Here is a 21,651-nt window from a genome sequence, read left to right on the forward strand (position 1 = left end):
TGTTCAAGGCCAGGCTGGATGGGGCTTTGGGCAACCTAGTCTAGTGGAGGGTGTCCCTGCCCATGGCAGGGTGGTTGGAACTAGATGATCCTTTAAGGTGCCTTCCAACCCAAGCTGTTCTATGATTCTGTGATGGACTTGACGTTTCAGTTGTACATAAACTGACTGGTTTGATTCTCCGATTTTCTTCCATTAAAAAGAATAAATAGAGCTGTTGCAAAACTTCTTGTAAAGGCCGTTCACTGAAAGATCAGGCTGAAAACTTAATTGCTAATTTACCCCCAATCAACCCATCTACCAAAATACTACACCGTGTTCCTGACTAGGAAAGGGCTGTACCCATTAGCAGCCCAACACAATGACTGTAGATGCTGAGGAATATGAGGATGAGCTGCAGATGTTGGCCAGGCTGAGATGCTCTTATTTGCTACTATCTCCTATTGCCACTGCTGAACATAAAGCTACCAGGTTAGGTAGGCTAGTAATCTTACCCAGTAGAACAGTTATTGTGTTTTCAATTTTGTGGGTTATTTGTGACAAAGTTATATTTTGAACATACAATAGCTATAAACACATTATTAGCCATCGTGGGGTCTTGGTTGCGGAGATACCTTTCCACTTGCTGATTGTAGTGTCTTGTGGACTAGAGTCTCACTGCATGTCTGTGGATCACAGCATAATATTTACATTTCCTGATTTCCAAATATAACTCTGTGTGGCCTGACTTAAGAAGGAGCTTAGTCATGTGTCTGAAGTGTGAGGTACCTCATTCATACAATTAAAGCTGGATGTTCTGGAAGTAATGCAAGAGTCAGAGGTTTATGTACTTCACATTTACAGGTTTTGAGATTACATCCATTTTTGAAACCTAATTTAAAATTATTAGTTGGTTTCTTCACATGTCCTGCTAGTAGCTAATTAACCAGAAGAGTGGCAAAAATTACCCAAATAATCAATATGGATTTCTTTTTTAATTTGATTATTTGAGGATTATTTAAAACTATAATAATTACCTTTTTTCTTACTGAGTGATCCTTTGCTGATAAGCTACAACAGCAACCAGACCTCTAAGTAGGTTTCAATACAAGTATAGAAGCTCTTAAAGTCTGTGGTGTCAAAGTAAATTGAAGTGTTCCTAAATAGTTTTCAATACAACTGACCACAGTGATTTCTACAGAGCAATTACGTTTTACTGTGTCAATCATCCAATAGGCATTAATATAAAGCAGAACAGCCCTGAAGAAATGTGTTATGGACTGTCATGTCAAGAACCCAAATGCTAACCTGCAACGGCCTTGATATTATTAGAACTACTAAGGGTCAGATTCCAATTAATCCACAGATTTAACAGTCCTCCACTGTAGTGGGTCTTGATACAATTAAGCAATAATGGATGACAGGAAGGATACTTCCTGGCAGTTAATGACCAATGGCAGTATTTGAAGGCCCTTAACCCAGCTGGTCATTAACTGCTCAAGAGACGCAACCTGGAGCTCATATTTTCTATTGTAAACCATATATTAAAGAAATAAATCAACTACTATTTTTCTCCCCCCACCCCATCCTGTGCGAGCTGCTGCTGTTGGGCTACTGCGGTAGCAATTAATTGCCACAGGAAAATCCCAGTGCAAGTACCCAGTGGGGAGACAGACCATCGCACCGAACCTTGTAATCCTGAAAACCCCTAACTGCAGTGAGTCCTAAGGGCTCCCAAGGAACCTGGCACTGCAGCTGGTGAGCGGAGTTTGTGTTCTGAGGCTGCATTTCAGTGCTTGGCCAGAGGGAGAAATGTGTCCGAGGGAAGGAGAATAGACCTGAGCAGCAGGAACACCTCACTTCTCATCTTGGTTGTGCTCTGTCACTCATTTGGTGCCAGAGAAGTGACTTTCTCTTGCAGTGACCTGATGCATACACTGTATGATTAGTAAAATTTCTGAAGGCTAAGATGGCCATTTAGAGTGACAACAAGGCTAGTGCAGGGAAGCCAGAATGACTGAGCTGGTCAGAGGTGCTGTCCTCCAGGGAAGGAAACCAGATGGTACCTGTGCATGGCCACCCATCTGTCCTGGGCACGCTACTCGGCACAAGGAGCAACACGCATACTGCTCTGCGGACTCCCACATACTACCTTCTCCAGAAGATTGTTGTATGTGTGGAGACAGCACCCTGTCCTGCATGGTAATTTGTGTGTATTTCTTTAGATTGACATCTATAGGTGTCAAATAAACATTTTGTCTCTTACTGCTGCAAGAAGCAGTGACATTTTGTACGCTATTCCTTAGTAGCTTAAGCTGGACTGACTCTGATCTGGTACCTGATTCTGTTTTTCAAACTTATGGTATGGCCATTGCCACATTTTGTCAAACGGTTGTAGATTCAGTAGCAGAAATACAGGGGTTTTTGCTGCCTTCTCCTCAAGACTGCTTTAGTGTTGCGGTTTGACTGCTTGATTGCTTACCAGAAACCAAAGCTTAAATTGCACAAGTCAATATTTATTTATTTATCCATTATAACATGTTGGTCTGCAACTTCATTACATCAACTTTTGACCCTGAAGTATTTCATCACATAGATTCATAACGCAGTATGTAATTTTTAATAATTTCATGTATGATGCTCTGTCCAGGGAAGTAAGGATTCTTTCACACTTAGATGTTTCAGAGTTGTGCAGTAACTGAAACTAGGCTGAAATCTGGTGTAATGCATAATCAAAATGTTCTGTTACATTAGAGCACAGTACACTTCAATGTAATTTATTCTTTTCCTATGAGAACCATGACTAATTACTAAGTCAAAAGCCAATCATAATACACAAATAGCAGCAGTTTACAGACATGGCAATATGGCAACTATAGGTTTTTTTGTTGTCAACCTTGGTTAGTTTGTCTAATGTTATATGCAGCAGAAAAAAAGAAGGCGAAGAAAGAAGAAATGTGAACCATTTTGTCATATTTCTACTCAATAAAAATCCTTCTGAGATTATGTTGCTACCAACAACACTTCCTGCTTACAAAATTGATGGTGCCCAGTGAATATTATCAAATTAGGTTGGTTATCATGCTTGTCTTTTACAGCATATGGTGTTAATGGATTTCAGAGGCTGATAAATGCCTTTGTAGAATGGAAAGACATGGGGGAAACCTAAGAGCTGGAAGATTCAATCGCTAAATTTAAAGGAGGCCAGCTGAACAGGACTAGTTGCATTTTTCTGTCCATCAACTCATCATGGTCAATCTTTAATGCTAACTTCAAAGGAGTAATAAGGGATGCATAGAAGAAGTCACACACACATCTCATAAAACAAAATTTATCTTTAATTTGTAAGTGTCAACAGCAGTACAAAAGATGGAGTGATGGTGAATAGATTAAGGGTAGAGAGGACAGTCTTGAGGTAAATGAGCATAAATAGGCAGTCTTATAGACACTCCCCTGAGGGGTCTAAACCCCTATCATGGCATATACTGTATCACCCAAAGATGACATGTTTAACATATCAGGAAAGCACCTTGTGCAAAAAAAAAAAAAAAAAAAAAAATCCCCCCACCCGAAACATGTAGGTAAGGTGCCAACATACACCAGAGCATACTGTATATGGACAGTGTCTTTCAATTTTGTCTTTTCCATTAATAACTGAGGCAGAGGAGGAGAAGACTCTTAAAAGTACCACTGAAAGATTATTTAATATTTAATTTACCTCACGTCAATACTGCACAACAAAATCCAAGAAGTCTGTTTATGCAATGAAGCAGAGCTAAGAATAACTATTCTCCTTTTTAAATTGAGAACATATTTTTTTTTAAACCAGTATCCTTAGCAAACTTTTTCTTTCTTTTTTTTTTTTTTTTACTGTATCAAGAGGAGAGTGTGAGATGTGATGGCAACCTTTAAGTTCATTTAAAAACTTTACACTGGACTGTACAAGATTTTTTTGATAAACTATTTACATTTTCAGACTTTAAAACATATTCAAAGCAGCAATAGACACTAGTTTTTCCTCTAAACGCCCAAATAATTACCGGCCATGGGCCCAGGTAGGTACCTGCATTGTATATAGAATTTCTACAAAGAAAACCTGCCCATTAAGTTAGCCAGTGGGTGTCCAACGAGCAGCCCTCGCCATTAAGAGCTGCACCCACAGTGTTGCTATAGGAATCAAAGCATAGTACCTTGACAAGAGAGTCTCAGTTGTCCCAACAGCTCTACACAAACTTTACAATTTGAAACAGCAGCTAGCATGTCAGTCCAGCATGTCAGTGAATTGTGCTGATTAAATTAACATAGAGTACAATCTCACAATATACATCACAAACAAATTACAATGTCAGGAAATAAGAGTTACAGTAAGATAAGTTATGTAGTAACAGCTTATAAGCTTGTCTTAATGTAATAAAAAAATTTTTACATGGGAAATACAATAATGAATGAACATAAATGCTAAGCATTCTAGTTTGCTACAAGCTGAAGAAAGGGTACAAGAAAAAAAACGTTGCTTTCTAGAAAGCAAAACACAAATGACAAAGGAAGACAAACGGAGAATGCACACTAGCAGGTCTGCAATGTGCAGCATACAAACAGTTAAATATTTGCACATTCCCCATACTCCAAGAGCACCAAGGACCTCACTTGTGGTTTTTAGAAAGCGGAAATTACAAAGCAAGCCATGTCACTAAGTTGCTTTATAGCTTTCATATTGCCATAAATACCAATTTGATAAGTTTTCCTTTAGCCCAGTTCATCCCACCCCACCCCCTTTTTACCCAGTGTGTGAAATCTCAGAATACTTCTTTGTCACCATTTCCAACAAATCTGGTAGTTAAAAAAGGGCGATGGATTAAAATGAAATCTGTTTGCATATACATTTTTTTCCCTTCTGTAGCAGGACATTACAGTATATCAAAAATGTAGTTTGATCTGAGAAAAATCACAGATATTAATGGGTTATATAAAAAAAAAAGGTTTGGGGGAAGTTTTTTTTAAAGGAAAAAGAGTATTTTGTAAAAGATCAAATGAGGTCATATAGTATTACTCTTTTAAAAGAACATGCTTAAGTGCCAACTTGAATCTTAAAAAAGCATGCAAAACACCAAGGGTCCAAGCCCATTCATTAATTTCTCATAAAAACACGAAGAACTTTATCATACATTCTGCTGGCTGCATCTCCAGTGCAGTTGTTCGCACTGTGGCCCTGGCTCAGCAAAGTTTGCCCCGCTTAACGTCAGCGCCTTACTGGTTGGTCCTCATGACCGCCATGGAAGTACAAACACACTTAATATTAAGCAGGTAGATAAGTGTTTTGCTGGGGGAGGATGGGGGTGTTAATCTTGTCGTATGTTTTGCTAGGAAATGATTTTGAAATGCCATGCCTTTGATATGACCAAAAAAACAAAACCAGAAAGCCAACCCAGAGAGAGGACTCCGTTTCAGATTGCATAGGGGGATGGTCGTGTTTGCACTCAGAGCAGGATCTGCCCACAGCTGCCTGCTGTACACTTTGCACGGGGTATCGTATTTATTGTGACTAATGCTGCTGTTTGTTTTGCATTCCCATCCCGGAGCAATCCCATCTTTTGCCCTCCCCTGCCTCATGCTGCACCTGAGTACACTGGTTGAGGAGCACATTGTGATCCCGTGTATTCTCAGTAGGCAGTTTCACAAGCCGAATGGTGATGCCCAAACATACGGGCAGAACAGAATTGGGCCACTTTGTCAGAGTCATTCCTCCATGTAAACCTGAACCCTGGCAAGCAGTTCTGTTTCCATTAAGACTTTTATCTTCCATTTTTATGAAATATGAAGTGAACTATTCTAGCTGATATCAGACTGTTTTGGGAGTGTTCTTCTCTTGAAAATAAGCATTTTATAATTTTCCAAAAAGAAAATATATCGTATCTGTTAATTAAATAAACTGTCCACAGAGAAAATAGTATTACTATATTTGCACGTTACCTGAATGGAGTTGTTATTTTTTTCAGTCAGAGTTACTAAGGGGGGGGCTCAAACAGAATGATTAAAAAGCAGTTCTACAAGTCCTCTTCGTGTATTGTGTGAACAATTTCCCCTGGTATTATAGCCTAATATGACAGTAACATGATTTAATAAATGTAGAAAATAAAGGTTTGATATTATTAAGTCTTGACTGCATTGCAAGGGCCATCTTATGATAATCTTTCCAGGGATATGCTTTTGACTTCCAAATGCCATTCTTGTTACGAAGCAAAATATCTCATCAGTTTTACTTGGATTCAGAAGACTGTGTTTCCTATCAAATGTATCAGAAATTTGGTATGTTTAATGTATCAACTTTCTAGAAAAGAAGAAAGTATTCTGTGTCTGTGGAATATGCTATTAAAAATCAGTGAGAGCACAAGTGAGGCATCTTGCTGTCCCAGCTACAGGTCCACAATACTGCGCTCACACTGCGGGTGTAAATTCAGCATCTACATGAGGTACAGTGACTTGTCAGCATTTAATATGGACCAACATACACTGATATAGAACAAAAGTAAATACATAACTTATACTTCACTAAGTATCCATGAACAAAAAATAAAATTCTATTTCCTATGTTATATTTACACAATTTAAAAAAATTCTAAAATGAGATGGTAAATTCATCAAAAACTTTGTTTTGAGCTCCGATTAATAAAGTAAAAATGTTGGTTTTTATCCTTATGATTGTCCTTCCTTGAATTCTACTGACATTTTAGAGCCAATGTCGGCTAATAAATAGAATAAAATGCTCATATGCACAATTCAGATTCAAATATGTTCCTCCCACTCCCCCAGCCAATAAATGCAATTTTTACCGGCTGGCGATTCCTGAACAGCCAGTCATTTTCAAGAATGTGGCTTTAACGTACAGAGCATCAGCACTGAGGCAGGGCTGGAGCTAAAACAAAGTGTTCATACATACATGTATTTTGCATAAATAAATGAAATAACAAGACATAAAAATGACTCAAATCCGGCAACTGTGAGGCAGGCCCACACGAGTCGAAACAGATGACTTTTGTTCATGTAGTTTTTGTACAACAGTTTCACATTAGTCAGAAGTGATAAAAAATACCATTTATATCCAGTGCTTATAACACTTACGAAACAACATCTGTGAGTGTGTGTTTTTTTGTACTACAAGCAAAATCAAGTTTCAGTCCTAAAGAACAGTCCTTTGTTCTCCACAAGCCTGCAGAATATTATTTTGGCATGGTCATAAAATTAAAAAAAATTAACCAACTAATCTAAATGTTTGCCTTTGTGCAAAAAAATAATTACATAAAATACAATGCTAGCAATACAGCATTCTACCTATGCAACAAAACCAGAAAAAAAGAGAGCAAGAGAGAAAAAAAGTGACGTGGGGGGAGGGAGAGATACTTCTAACTGGAGAATTATGTAAGACATTAATAAATAGTCATTTTTTTAGGAAATAATGGTATCCTCCCCCCCAATCTGAGCTGAATGTACTAAAACCAGTTCAAATTCCCAAGCAATTGTAAGAACAAAAAACACTTTCTATCAGTACCTTAGCCAGCTTAAAGAGGGCGCTCACCAGCTAACGACACAGCATATGCCTTTAAAGTCTTGGCTAGACCAGTTTATTGCTTATTAGACATGGACTCAGAACACATTTAAATAAATATTAAAAATATAGCATTTTGTTCCAAATTACAAAATGGTCAGAGAAATTTGACCATTGTGTTTCTATGCCATTATCTTTATAAATTGTCCTGTAAATTGAACAAGCTTCTTTGTCTTGGGGGTTGTTCTCGCACATTTAAATGTGATTCCTACAGTGGCAGCAATGGTGATTTCTGCTCAAATAGGTCTTAGTGGGGCTATGAGGAAAATGACTGCTCCAGATACAGCATCTTGTCATTGCACCTCACATGAATTTCTCCAAGATAGGATGATAGCATGAGGACAGCCGACATTAACGCTATACTTCTGTCATTGGCTGGGCCCAAAAGAAAGCCCGTTCAGCTCTGTGGGAAGATTCCCACAGACTTCAAGAGGAGCTGCCCTAGGCCCACTCATACCTCTCAGCCTGAGTCTGAATTTATCACCAATGTGCTGAACATATCCAATTCAAAATAAAAGCTGAGGGAGTTGAGGAGCTTCAGCACATATATTCATCAGGCCTGTTGGATCTGCATATATATACAGTGATGTATTTGCGAATAGGAGTGGAGTGTGAGGGAAAAATATAAAGGCAATTTTATCTCTGTCTCTGAAATGTAATAAATTTGTAATCTTTGAATCTCTCTTTCCTGTATTTCCCAGAATTTTCTCTAGCAATTGCATTGTTTCCAGTAGTAATGCAAATACAAATTTTAGTTTCTATAGCACCTTACATCCAAAGATCCCAAAGCACCTGACAAGTATTCATCAAGATCTGGCTCACACTCCCATGTGACTAATATTCAATAAATATTTTTGATGCACCATTTTCCCAGCTTTGCAAGTCAAATATTTGTCTGGCCTTCCCTCCCCCACTAGGAGTCTCACATATAAATCACTGCATAAATACTTAAAGTAGCAAGCAGTTCCTTCAGGTGACAACAAGAACATGATGTACAGAGCCATGGTTCAATGCAGGATTCTACAGACCCTAAAGATTCATCATGGTGGACTCTACATGCAGTTTGGATTTTACATCTGCCTTTGCTGTCTAAGTATAGAGGTTTATAACTATAAACACATTTTTTTTAAGGAATATTTGTACTGTATGTACATATAAAAGTACTCACTTTATTTTTTGCGTTACATATAGCAGAGTGTTTCCAAGTGCTCCTTGAACATACACTATTACAGGAACAACTGAATTTCTCATTTATAAATACCATGTTCGTTTTAGTAGCAGGTACACTTTTATTTTCATATACCTGTGTAATTTAGGGGAGGACAAAAAAGGGGCTCTTTAAAATATCAGTAAGGAATTGTAAGTGTAATGCCACCAACAGTACTTTTAAAAATAAATATTAAGTATTTGGACCCTTGACATTCTGGAATGAATAAATTATTTAAGAGAAAATGTGTTAAGACTGAATGCAAGGGTTAAAAGCAAAGGGGTGGAGAATGTAATAGAGGTGGCCTCACACTGCTAAGACAGGCCTGTCCGTAGCTGGTGATCGCTCTTTTGTGCTTACTTAAAATTTCACACTAATGGCACATCAAGAGGCAAAAGCAATTGGGCACATGCACTATGGCAACCATGTTCACTACTTAAGAATATCCTGTCTCCAGATTCCTGAGTACTTTACCATATTCTGGAAAAAATTAGGTTTTATATATAATTTTTTTAAGATGCCAAAGGATTGTCTAAGACTTTACAGTGTCTCCTTTAAGACTTTTTTTTTAAATGTTAAGATTCAAAAGTTATGAAAAGTTTGGCACATCAGAAGTTCAGCTATACATATGGAAAAAAATGGAATTCAGAGACTCTTTTTTAAAGACAAGCTATGATGCACAGATGTGCACATTTGTGGACTTGTTCTGTTTCACAATATGAAATCTGCAGTTTTTGTTTTCTAAAATAATCCAGAATAAAAACACATTCACAACCTGTAGGCTGGCACAGCATACCTGAGTGAGAATGTATAACCCCCATCTAAAACAGTAACTTAAACCTTTATCAGCATCCAAAAGGAAAAAGACAAAAGGTAAGACTTGTAAGACAGCTATTGATTCATATAAGTTTTCAAGTCCTGATGTCTGATATTTAATACATGTCTTCATCTAAGTTAAAAAAAAAACAAAAACAAAAAAACCCAAGTTCATGAAAAATTAGGGAAACAATCTGTCTCACACGTTAAGAAACATTTAAGACCATTCTGCTGATGTAACTGTAGGAGCCACACATGCATGCAGGCTCTTTAAGAACTTTTGTTCAAAAAAAACCCAAAAAAACCCAAATGAGTCTGAGTACTTTAATTCTGTGAACACTCCTCAGTTGGCACTGACTGCCTCATGGGCTTCATTTTCACTACTATAGTCTGATTTGGGATCATCCTCATAGTCCTCGTACATTTCTATTTCATCCTCTCCATTTATCATTTCATTTCCAGCAAGGCTTCCGCTGTCCGTCTTCATACCATAAGTGCTCTGAATGACGGGGATGCTGGGCTCAGGGCTGGCAGAGGTGCTCGAGCAATCTGATGTCATCTGAGGTGATGGCGTGGTAGTCGCCATGGTAATAGCACCAGGATAGACAACCCCCGTTCCCGTGGTAATTGGAATTTGAGGCTGTTGTCTGGAAGGAAAAACAAGAGGGGAACGTGATTTCCTGTGTTCAGAGGAGGGAAGACTTTCTGCAAGTCCAAATGAAAGAAAAGCGGGTGGTTTCCTAGAAAGGCTGCATGCATTCCTCTGGGGTTCACAGTCCGGTGCCATACGGTATTGGTTCATCTTAGCTCCCCCCAAGGACAACTGCAGAGTAAACTGTTTAGTAACTACCAGTCGTTGATTCATGTATTTTATGTGTTTATTGAAACCATACTGCAAACTAGCACTTGGAGAGAAATCCTCAAAAGGCTTCAGGCACCTGTGTGATGCCTTACTGCTACTGCAGACACCATGTATCCAAAATCTAAATCCTCCAACTCCTGACAAGAGCTGCTGTTAATGAGGAGACCTCAAGATTACCTGTAAGTACCTAAAATGGCAGACAGGTGACTAAGTAACATTGTCTAACTGTGAATATGTAATTTACTATTTAAGTGCTAGGAAGACTCCTACGTCACTTAGAAATACTTTTGATATTTTATTGCTGGCTTTTGATTTTTATGTAAATCCATGATCAGAATGCCATTTGTTCTTCAGGATTTAATGTGTAAGACTGAGTTTTTGAAGCAAAGTACTTCCAAAAAAAAAAAAAAAAGGACAAATGTTCTTTTTTCTATGTTAACAGACAGTCTACAGAAATTAAGACTTCCTCCTGAGGACCCAATGTCAGATCTGATTTATTTTGACAATGCAAATACATGGGAAGAATCAATTAAGGGTGCACTACCTCTACTTTTGACATATCTTACTTTCTGATATCTAACTTTGCTCTATGTAATGTTGTCTTTTTCATGTGTGTGTAATTTTAAGCACGCTGGAGCAATACTACACTTCAACTAAAACAGGCTTATATCACTGCCACTCAAGCAATTCAACAAGCTTTACTCCACATAGTTGTACACAGTGTCTCTTACATTGATGTATGTATATTCAAATGCTTTGCTGAGTAAAGGTCAGGTTGCTGAACCCATTTCTTGGTCAAGCTCTTACTGGCTACAAATTAATTAAATCTACTTCTTACATTTGAGTTAATTAACTAATAACATGTTTTCTATATTAAAATACTCATACAAATATTCTCATATTATTTCTGGATCATTACCTTTAGTAAAGCTATGAGAAAAAGAAGGGATGTAACTTGTCTGAAGGACGAGAATCTCCATCATACTTTAGATGTAACACTGAATGAATATACTCCAGTACCAGAAATAGCTAAGTGCCCTGGAAGATGCTATTTTAGTATTGACTAGTTATTGAATTTACATGCCTATTTGCATAATCTATTTAAGGAATCATATATTTCAATGTATTTCCAACCTTCCTCAGAGCAATATTGACCAAGTATTAGAGAACTATTATATAATTTTAGCAGGAGAAACAGTGTCAGATGTCTTTGAATAGCCTAACAAATATATAACTTCTTGACCACCATGTCATTCTACGCTGAAATTCAAAAGGACGTTCCATAAACCAGTCTCTCACAAATCCTTAATCACTGGCTAAATCAATACATAAAATAATGTAAAGATTATTTACAGGACTCTAAATGTTGAGTCTTTATTGTTCATTGATCAAACTCTAATTTTGATATATACCACGCTGCAGAGTTACTGGGAAACCAAAGTCCTTCAAGTTTCGGAACAAATACAGACAGTCAAATCACAAACACTCTGTAAGATAATATTAAAATAGCATGCAGTACTGTCATTGCTGGTACTGCTAGCCCGAATCTTAAAGCCTCTGCACAGCTTGAGAAATTCAAACATCTGTTGTATAAGTATGGTACACCTGGCTACCAGTGAGCAAAAACATCGCAGTAATTCATTTGACACAGTCATTATACTCCTGTTTGCAAATGATGATTTGCAGATGATTTACAAACAGCTAGGGATTTTTCACTAAATTTTCACTTTTTAAACGGTCTGATAAATGTTCTGTGAAAACAATTTTCAGCCAATGTATTTGCTTGCAAGTGATTTTCTGCAAACAATCTTTCAATACTTTATCCATAAAATTGAACACCTACCTCACATGGGACCATTTTTGTTTTAGGATTGCATGTTGTCAGGAGTATAAACTATTACTGTTAAAAACCCACATGTACATCCTCCACAACTTTTAGACACAGAAAATGTTCACATTAATGACAGTTTCCACAAAGCAAAGGAAAAAGAAACCCACGTATGGTCACAGCAAAATTCTACATAGTTGTCACCAGGCCGTACACACTTAATTCTCTCTAATCTGCCCATCTAACAACTGCTGGTACTAATCTTTTTCTGATATTTCTTAGAATAAATAAATTCACAAAACAAAGCATCCCAAATTGCTCATCAAAGAACACCACAGTATTAATGCCAAAAGATGTTTTGAGAAAAGTTGTTTTTACAACTCTTCTAATAAGAGTTGTAGATTATACTCAAAGAATGATTGAGTGCAAGCTGCACTTGTGTGACAGATGACACTAAGGATCAGAACCCTAATATTTACCCCTACCCCTCCTCCAAAAAATGTTTGCATTTTTTTAGAAGCAAATTGCCTTTTTATAAGCAGCTAGAAGAAAAAAAAATCTGTTTAGAACAAGGCTGTGAGGTGTCTCGATAAAATGATAGTTGTCAGTGTTAAGTCCTAAAGGACAAACTAAGTTAAAAAATTCAGATATCCTTTCAAATGTTTATTAAATCAGCAAAACTCTTTTGTATATCCACATTTCAAGGGGACAGGGTATATTTGTCCAAGTACCACCCATTTCAAAGTATAAAGGGAGCAGGTCATCTGAGCATAATGGAGCAGAATTTACAGATACCTTTTACCTGAGAATGTACCAAATGCATGGCAAACTATACAATGAATCCAGCTGGTAAAGAACTTGATCAGCGTAACAGGAAAGTTAAAGGCTTACTGAATTTGTCATTCATAAATGCAGTTCTTTTTTACACATTAAACAAAAATCAGACGTGGTGTGCATGCCTGCTTCTGGGTGGGTAATAACTGTGAGCTTTAAATTACCTGTATCTCGCTGTGGAACTGTAAACACGTGGTAACTGTATCACCTAAATGGGAAGTGTCTCAAATTGCTACCCATTTGCTAGCACAAATTTGCTAGCACTTAAGCATGGTCACCCACACACCCCCAGTAACTGGACACCTACCTCTCACTTGAGCCTTGTTATTATTTAGAGCTGATGAGGTTGTCACTGTAAATTCTGCTCAAGTTGCTGCACTACATCCCAGAAAGCCTTCTTTTAAGATATCACAAACTATATGGATGGCATATGTTACTGGAGATGAGCGTTATCATTTTCTAAGCAATTAAATTTTATAGGATGGGTAGGGGGGAAGAAATCATTGCATTTACTTAAATTCTAACCACTCTCTGAAAGGAAGAGTTGGAGTTTCTAACCTATGACTCTGGCCATTATGTTTTCTTTTATTTGTGATTCTTAAAGGCATTCATGTTAATGGTATTTTTTATAACATTAAATTCCATGTTTAATCCTTGTATCTCGCTAGAGTTTTGCCTATCATAGGACCTTGGAGTGAGGAGATAAAAACATACTTCACTGCAAGCTACAGGTTACAATCCAGCTCAGTTGCACATGGTTAAAGCAAGGATGTTTTCTGCCTGGTTAAGATTTCCAGAACCCAATTCATCTTCCTGTCTTTTCAGATCTATGAGGAACGGTGACGCATGGTTACGTACCCTGGCTTCAAACCACTCCTGTCTCCACCATCTCCTCTTTGCAAAGAAATCCTTATGTGGCCAATTACCACAGGTCGCTAGCCTCTCTGTTCTGCCAGCGTTGTTAACAGGTCTGTCCGCTCTGGGGCCAAAGATTTGGCCCAAAATAGTTAGGACAATATAAAAAAAGAGGTAACATGAAAATTCTTAGACTGATTGACCTGCTCACAAGTTTGTGGTATTAATATTCTTAGGTTTTTCCTGGAGAATGTTCCACTTCTGACTTTTGACTTCTGCAAAACTAGCTAAACATTTAAATTGGCAAATTACCATTGTTTTCTGATCCCTTCCCAACTATTTTCTGACAGCTCTTTAAATGACCGAAGCAAAATCAATTGCATTAAGAAAAATGCTTATATGCTACACACCCCTGAAACTTACATTCCCATAAGGAATGAAATAACAGTAAATCTCACAAAAGCATCCATTGTGTACTTACTTTAAGTTCAGGCTACAGGAGTATAATATTACAGCCTTATTCAAAACCATAGTCTAGCAACATTCAGACTCTGTGTGTACAGTAGTTATAAACACTATAAAGGCTTTATTCTAAACATCTTACACTGGTAAAACACAAAAAAAAAGTTACTGCTTACATCATTTTGCAGAGAAATGTATATATCATATCCTTGTATTTAGAGTGTATTAGACTGTAAAAATGACTGAGAATTGAATTATTTTTGTAAGACAAGGCAACAAAAGACAGACTCTTAACTTCAAATGTCTGAATTTATGGGTTATATATGATCCATTTGTTAGTTCACATTTATTTATGCATTACAAAAAAAGTACCATTGAAGATAAATTGTAAATCACTTGTAGTCTGTTCAGGATTCATTTACGCTGAAGTTATCATTCACAACTTTCCATTAATAATTTTATTATTAAAAATAACTCAATTATTTTAAAGACATAGCTGGCTTCCAATTCAGCTTCCAGTAGATTAAAACCAGCAAATTTTTAATATACTCTGCATTAAACATGAGTTATTTCTGTATATTATCTGCCTCATTTGGAACAAAATTCATTCATGTAGGGATGCAATAGAAGGCCTACGCACATTTTAAGTTCCACTCTGTTCTTTAAAATACTTGCCGGTTCCTAGATTTTTGTGCCGGTCTATCACATATACAACATTTATCTCAAAACATGAATTTCCTGCCCAATTTATTCCAAGAAATCTTCACTCTCATTCAATCCTTTGGAAGCTTTTCTTCAAAAATCAGAATATACCCTGGCCATTCATTAGCTTATTTCTCTATTTTATTTTAAAGCCTGGCTAGTTTGTATATTGAGATTCTCTAAACAACTGTTCTGCATCTTACCAATGTTTATCAAAGTATGCGGCTCACTGAAGTAAGCAACATGAGCTTTTTGCATCTTAAAAGTGCAAGCAGTGTAAAAGTCTGTCTGTCTTTGTGGTGGGGGTGTTTTAGTTGTTACCATGGCAGGATTATTCTACGCCAGCCAATGGCTCACCCAAGGGGATCTGATAGGAGCTAGCCTTTACTGGATTGCTTAAACCATAAACTTACATTTGTTATGAGAGCATACCAAACACAAATATGAAAGAATATAATTTTTCTTGCTCTTTATCCTTTCCTCTAGCCACCTGTTTTGAAGGTCTGTCTTTCCCTTCACACATCTTTTTGTTCTGTGATGATAATTTTGGCCATTTTGCCATACCCCTTCCCAGCTTCATTGGTATGTTCTTTAAAAAACCCAACAAACCAGCAGGACTTAAAGCAGTATGAAGCACTTAGCACATTTCATTGGAGTCTATTTTGTACTTTTGTTCTCTATCTTACACTGAAATATTTACTGTAAACATAGAGTATATTAAATCCTAAAAACCACATTTGTCTCCTATTTCATTCTGAAAAGGAAACTGCATCTCAACTCACATGTCTACAGTTCTGAAGGACGGTTTATGCTGTTTGTTCCGTAAAAGCAGTGGAAAAATGATGAGTGTACAAGGTCAGTTAGGAAAACTGTTCCAGCTGATGCTTTCTGTGATATTTACATTAAAAACAAGGTAGGGTAAGTTCAAAAAGTTGACGGGCTCAGTTACTGTGTTTCACTTAATTATAATCTAATTTGGATGAAATGTTGCTTTTTATTATTCAGTAAACTATTCTGCTGAAATACATGATGCCGTGTTTTATGTTTCAGTTCAAAAAACCTGTCCTGGTCTGGTTTTTTCACCCTTTTTTGCTTGATCTCTTCCAAGAATTTTGTTTTAATTTTTTCTTTAGGGAAAAAAGGGAATTTGGGGCAACAGTGGGAAGTCATAGAAAAGCATGAAATAATTTTTTTAAAATCACAGCCTGTGTTTCCTTGGTATCAAAATTTATATTCATATTGAACTGCAACATGGATCTCATTTCACCTTTATTGAATGCTTCCATTAGAATTCATACCCCCTTTTTCATCACTTGCATAACTAAAAGTCATTGTTTCAGGTAAAGTCCACTGCATGACTATATAAGTGCACAAAGGTGATTTACTCTTACTTTAAGACTTCTTCAACATGGACAGAGCACGGTGAAGTGGACTTACATACAAATTAGAACCAATCCTTTCAAGAAAATGATGACATTCTCGTGGTCATTGTGATCATACTGTTCAACATATGAGAAAGATGTTACATTTAGCTTGCAGCAGCAGTTTTATTTTGAATAGGTTTCATATTTTTTTTTTTTAAATCACAATATCACTCTTTAAGTAGGCAGTTTCAGAAGTTTCTTAAATCCATCCTCCATACTCACCTCCATATTTAGCCACCACTTCCAATGTGCAAAATGCTACTGCTTAATACTGTTTTGAATTAGCAAACAATTCTCAAATTGTTCAGACTACTGTTTTGGCATTTCTTTTGCATTTCTTCTCTATATGTGATTTGGTCTGTCAATCTGCTTTGGAAGACATAAGCTAGAGTTTCATTCCCTCAATGTGAATATAATTTGTGATGTGCTGTATAAATTCAGATTTCTATTTAGAGTTCTAGGTAGAATTTTGATGGAAGCCTATTAGTAAACAATTTCCCTTAGAGTGAAGAATAAAAAACAATGTCAAAACTATAGACTGGAAGGCTATTTCAAGATATCAAAAACACTTCTATTTACTGATTGAAGAAAGAGTCCACATTGTTGCAGCCTGTACCACAAAATAATTGACTGCAACAGGAGTTCTGCATCCCAAGCCAAAAATGAGGGCATATAATCGACGTCAAGGTCAATTATCTGGTAGTGAAGTACCCAGCAAAAGGAGACTATTGTGATTAGAGAAATAAGCAGAACATTGTGAATTTGGAAAAGCTGGCACCGGAGACAGCTTTTAGACTCTTTGTAAACCACCAGAAACATTGTGTTAGAGCACTGAGCATCACAGATTAATTCATAAAAAAACAGGAGAGAGAAATCAGTTATGGTGCAGTTGTTTCACTGGACTTTTGTTATCTTTAGTCTGTAGATCTTTCATAGTGATGCTTTCTCTGCTGAGGTCTAGAGGAAATACTGGTAAAACACACAATGTTTTTAACACCGTGCCAGGATCTTTTTGAGCCATATATTCTAAGTTGTAAATCTACCCAGTCTATCTATGCACTACTTGAAAGACTCTTCCCAAAACATTTATTTTTAAAAAATATTTTTCCACAGTTCTATACATTATAAAATTCCTAATGGCCTCATGCTATGATGTCATTCATTCGTGTGTGTTCCTAATGTAACTGCTATTACTCCTGTCCCTTTTTCCCCCCTCTCCTGACTCCTTCTTCTACATGGGAATAACCTTTTATGTTTTTCTCTTTGTTCTTTTCTTAATTTGGGAAATGATCCTGAAGTCATTACTAACCCAGAATGGATTAGCTTACTAATAACGCACAAAAGACATGATTCAAACCTTTCAGGCTAATGGGAAGCAACTTCTTTTGACTTTAAAGAATTCCACAATCAGTCTCATAATCAACATTCAGTGGCAAGCTGATAGCTCCATATTCCATGATATACCTTATGTTTTTAATAAGGTTTTACAGGTTCAAATCCTTACCTGCTAAACGACATTAGTCAGTGACTTAAAGAGATAAGTCTATTTGTTTTCAAACAACATGCTCTGTCTTTGAAAACAATTACAACAATAGTACTCACCCTACAGTAAAAAACTGCCTCATCTCCTGTCTTCGAGACCTCATCAGTTGTTTGTATTCACCAATACGCAATTTCTTTCCATCAACAATGCAGGTACGTTTTGGTCGAGGTTTGTATTTGTAATTAGGATACTTTTCTAGGTGGATTTTACTTAGCCGTGCCTGCTCTTCGTAATAAGGTTGTTTCTCTTGATTTGACATGGACTTCCAGCGAGATCCTATTAACACAAAACATCAGTGAGTCCTCAAGTAAAGCAAGTTTACCTTTACACAGACACATTTCAACATGCCTTCTTGCCATAATAAGCAAATTTTAAATTAGTTAGTTAAATAAACTGATTTGAATTTACAGCATGTGCACTGGGATGCACAACCTGAGACACCTTAAAAGAATCTCGACTTTCAGTATTGCTGCAGACCAAACATATGTACATCTCTATTAAATAGTTGCACTTAAAATCAATAGTTACTTCTCAAAATCTCAGCCTCATGCTGCAAAACATCTATTACTTTTTTTACAATATAAGCATTAATCTGTGAATAATTCTATACCTTTGTAATACCACGCACAGTACTATAGTTAAGTAAGGTCTACAACCATACTTTTACTGTTAAAAGCTCAGCACATTGCCTAGGGATACATGCTTCTTTGATAGTTTTACAAGGATTTGGTTTATACGCTCCTACTAATAGATATTAATACCTTGCTATGTAGCAGAAAAAAATTATCAAAACCTTATAGATTCCACAAAATTATGAAAAATCCCTTGCTCTCTGGTTGTCTTAAATTTACTACTCTTCTGATACAAGCTTGGCATAGTATTGGCACCTTACCATATTTTAAATCCTATTATGCATGTTATCTTCCAGCCAGATGTAATAAATGCACAGAACTGCACTAAGAAAGTTACATTTAACAAACTTATATTAAAAAAAAAAAAAGAAAAGAAAAACAGAAAGCACATTGTAATTATATACACCACTTCAGGTACTGTAAACGTTCTGCACCAATAAAAAAGTTAAAAAATTAACACAGTGTACACAGGAAGAGGAAAAAGTATTCAGATCTCTTGTATTGTTTATAAGGAGCTATCTAAACACTTGAATAGAGAAGGGATATTTTTTTTCAGGGGATAATAAATGCAGAAAATAGCTTTTTGGTGTCTTTTAGATGAGTAAAACGATTACAGCTGTGGTAAACGTGGGTGGAAGCTATTCTTTTACCAAGATTTTTCATACATCAACAAATGGAAAAGTTGTATAAATATTATCCGTAGCCAGCAATACTCTGTGTCAGTTCTAATATTTCAGTCTCTTTTCTCATTGTCCTGGAAAAGTTGCACAGATATTATATGGACATAGACTTATTTGTGGCAGAGCAGATACTGACAGGTTAATTCCATGGTTAACAAACACTCAATTGCTGGCACTTCTGAAATATTTATGCTGGAAGTTTACATTTTAATGAATACAGTTACTATGTTCCTAATAGTTTTTTCACAGAATGCACACAAATAATATAGATTCCCTACAGCTGCCAACACTGAAACAGTGCAGGTTTTATACAAAACTGAAAGGCTATTCATATAACTTACTTATATGGTAGACAAAAATATGAGAACTACTAAGTAAGATTTTGGATGGTTTAGGACAAAGTAACATTTATTTCTGTGTATTCTTGCCTCTGATTGAACTAACACGCAACAAACTTTGGTAAGAATGTATTTGAACTCAAAGTTTACAATAAAATTATTACAGAGGAAACTTGATTTTTACTTTTATTTATTATGAGTTACATTTGGAATCTGTCTTTCACTTCAAAGACTCAGAAAGCAAATATAGGTTTTAACATTTCACCACTCATTCTCACGTATGTTTCTAATTCTCTGGAGGGGTCTTAAAAAGCAAATCAAAATTCTCAAAAATAAGCCAATGTATTTGCACAGTGGCAAAACATAATCCACAGTATATTCCCTGATCGTCCCAATCTATACAAATTAAATATTAACTATGGTGTCTTTTAACTAAGCAATATTTTAATTGTATGATACTAGTGCTTCCTTAGCTTTTTGAACATCGTAACATTTTGAATCAAACATCATTTTGCATGCGAGAAGGTAGACATGTACATGTCCTTTGAACTGTGCCAGGTTTCTTTCTTTGACACTGCACTGTCTGACACAAACCTTTGATTTTGTACTGTATTAATTTTTTCCCAGTAATTACCCCAGCAAGCATCATTTTGCATTCAGGTGATTTGTAGTTCAGGTGATTTCTACTGGGGTCTTGCAATTAGACCTTTTATCAGGATACACTCTTGCAACAGATTTCACAAAGCATTCCTTTTGAATGCTGCTAAGTCTTTAAAGCGTGTTGTGACTCTGCTGTTGAAAATAAAAAGCACTAGGGAAGGGGAAGAAAGGAAAAAGGAAGGGAATGAAAATGAAAACAACCCATGAGTCTTTATTTGTATAAATTTCAGTAATTCCAATTTCAGTGAACATCTCCCAAACAAAATATGTCCTAAAATTAGAGAAGTTGAATATCCAAGAAGGAAGTAACTAGCCTGTGTCACCAATATAAATAACCTCATCTTTCCACAGCTCCAAAAATAACTAATCTCTGCCAATCGCCACTACTGTAGCAGAGGCTTCTAAGCTTCCCCCAGTTTTGGTTCAGTCACGATTTGTTCATTGTCTTGCACTTACCTAAGATTTTGCTAATGTTGGAGTTGTGCATGTCAGGGAAGGCTTGGAGAATTTTTCGACGCTCATCCTTTGCCCAAACCATGAAAGCATTCATTGGTCGTTTGATGTGCGGTTCGCTGCTGGCTCGGCCCCGTGAATCCCGGTAGACTCGAGCTTCAGCCACAGTGGCACCTCCTGTTGGCCAACAATAATACTGCTGTAGTTTAGCTGCAGAGCCATTCATTGCTTTACTTCCTGGAATGTCAGGGCAGGAAGAAACAAGATGGATGCAAAACATTATTACGTGGATTACGCGGATTACACAAGCGCTTTCAGTGCTGTGTTTATTTTAGCCTCATTCTCTTTTTCTCTCTCTCCTTTTGCTGCCAGATCTATGAGAGAGAGAGACACAGAGAGAAAGGATATCCAGAGATTTCAGCGTAATTGATCAGGCTCACTCAGCGGAAGGTGTCAACATCTGAGTGAGGAAACAAATAGCACTGGTATTTCTCCGGGCAAGGTATGGAGATTTGAAGCAGTTTCTGTCTGGGACTTCAACATACCACACATGTTCTGAATGCTCAACAAAACTCACATAAAAGTTACACTTGAGAATCCAAACTGATGTAGACCTGTTCACACAGGTAATTTACAATGACGTTGCTGCTTGAGCAGTGAAGCACATGCAAAACATTTCATAAAATAAATTATATAGTACACCAGGTACATGCTGCTAGTTGTATGGCTCTGATTATATTTGGACCTGAACATTTTAAAGTCACATCTGCTTTAGT

General features: G+C 36.7%; 1 protein-coding gene across 11 annotated transcripts in view; it reads right to left on the bottom strand.

Annotated features, from left to right (window-relative positions):
* Window positions 1–3,296: 3,296 nt before the first annotated feature.
* SOX6 (SRY-box transcription factor 6) overlaps window positions 3,297–21,651 on the bottom strand; it is a 374,241-nt gene continuing 355,886 nt past the window's right edge. For 9 of the 11 annotated variants that reach the window (XM_054827505.1, XM_054827506.1, XM_054827508.1 and 6 more), the window contains 3 exons: window positions 20,879–21,112; window positions 18,172–18,388; window positions 3,297–10,249 (listed from right to left, as the gene is read on the bottom strand). In XM_054827505.1, the coding sequence (XP_054683480.1) occupies window positions 9,946–10,249; window positions 18,172–18,388; window positions 20,879–21,112 (755 nt within the window). In that variant the 3' untranslated portion in view covers window positions 3,297–9,945. The remainder of the gene's footprint in view (window positions 10,250–18,171; window positions 18,389–20,878; window positions 21,113–21,651) is intronic. The other 2 variants (XM_054827501.1, XM_054827502.1) reach the window with 1 other exon arrangement.

Source organism: Grus americana, chromosome 5, assembly GCF_028858705.1.
Source record: "Grus americana isolate bGruAme1 chromosome 5, bGruAme1.mat, whole genome shotgun sequence".
Lineage (NCBI taxonomy): Eukaryota > Metazoa > Chordata > Aves > Gruiformes > Gruidae > Grus > Grus americana.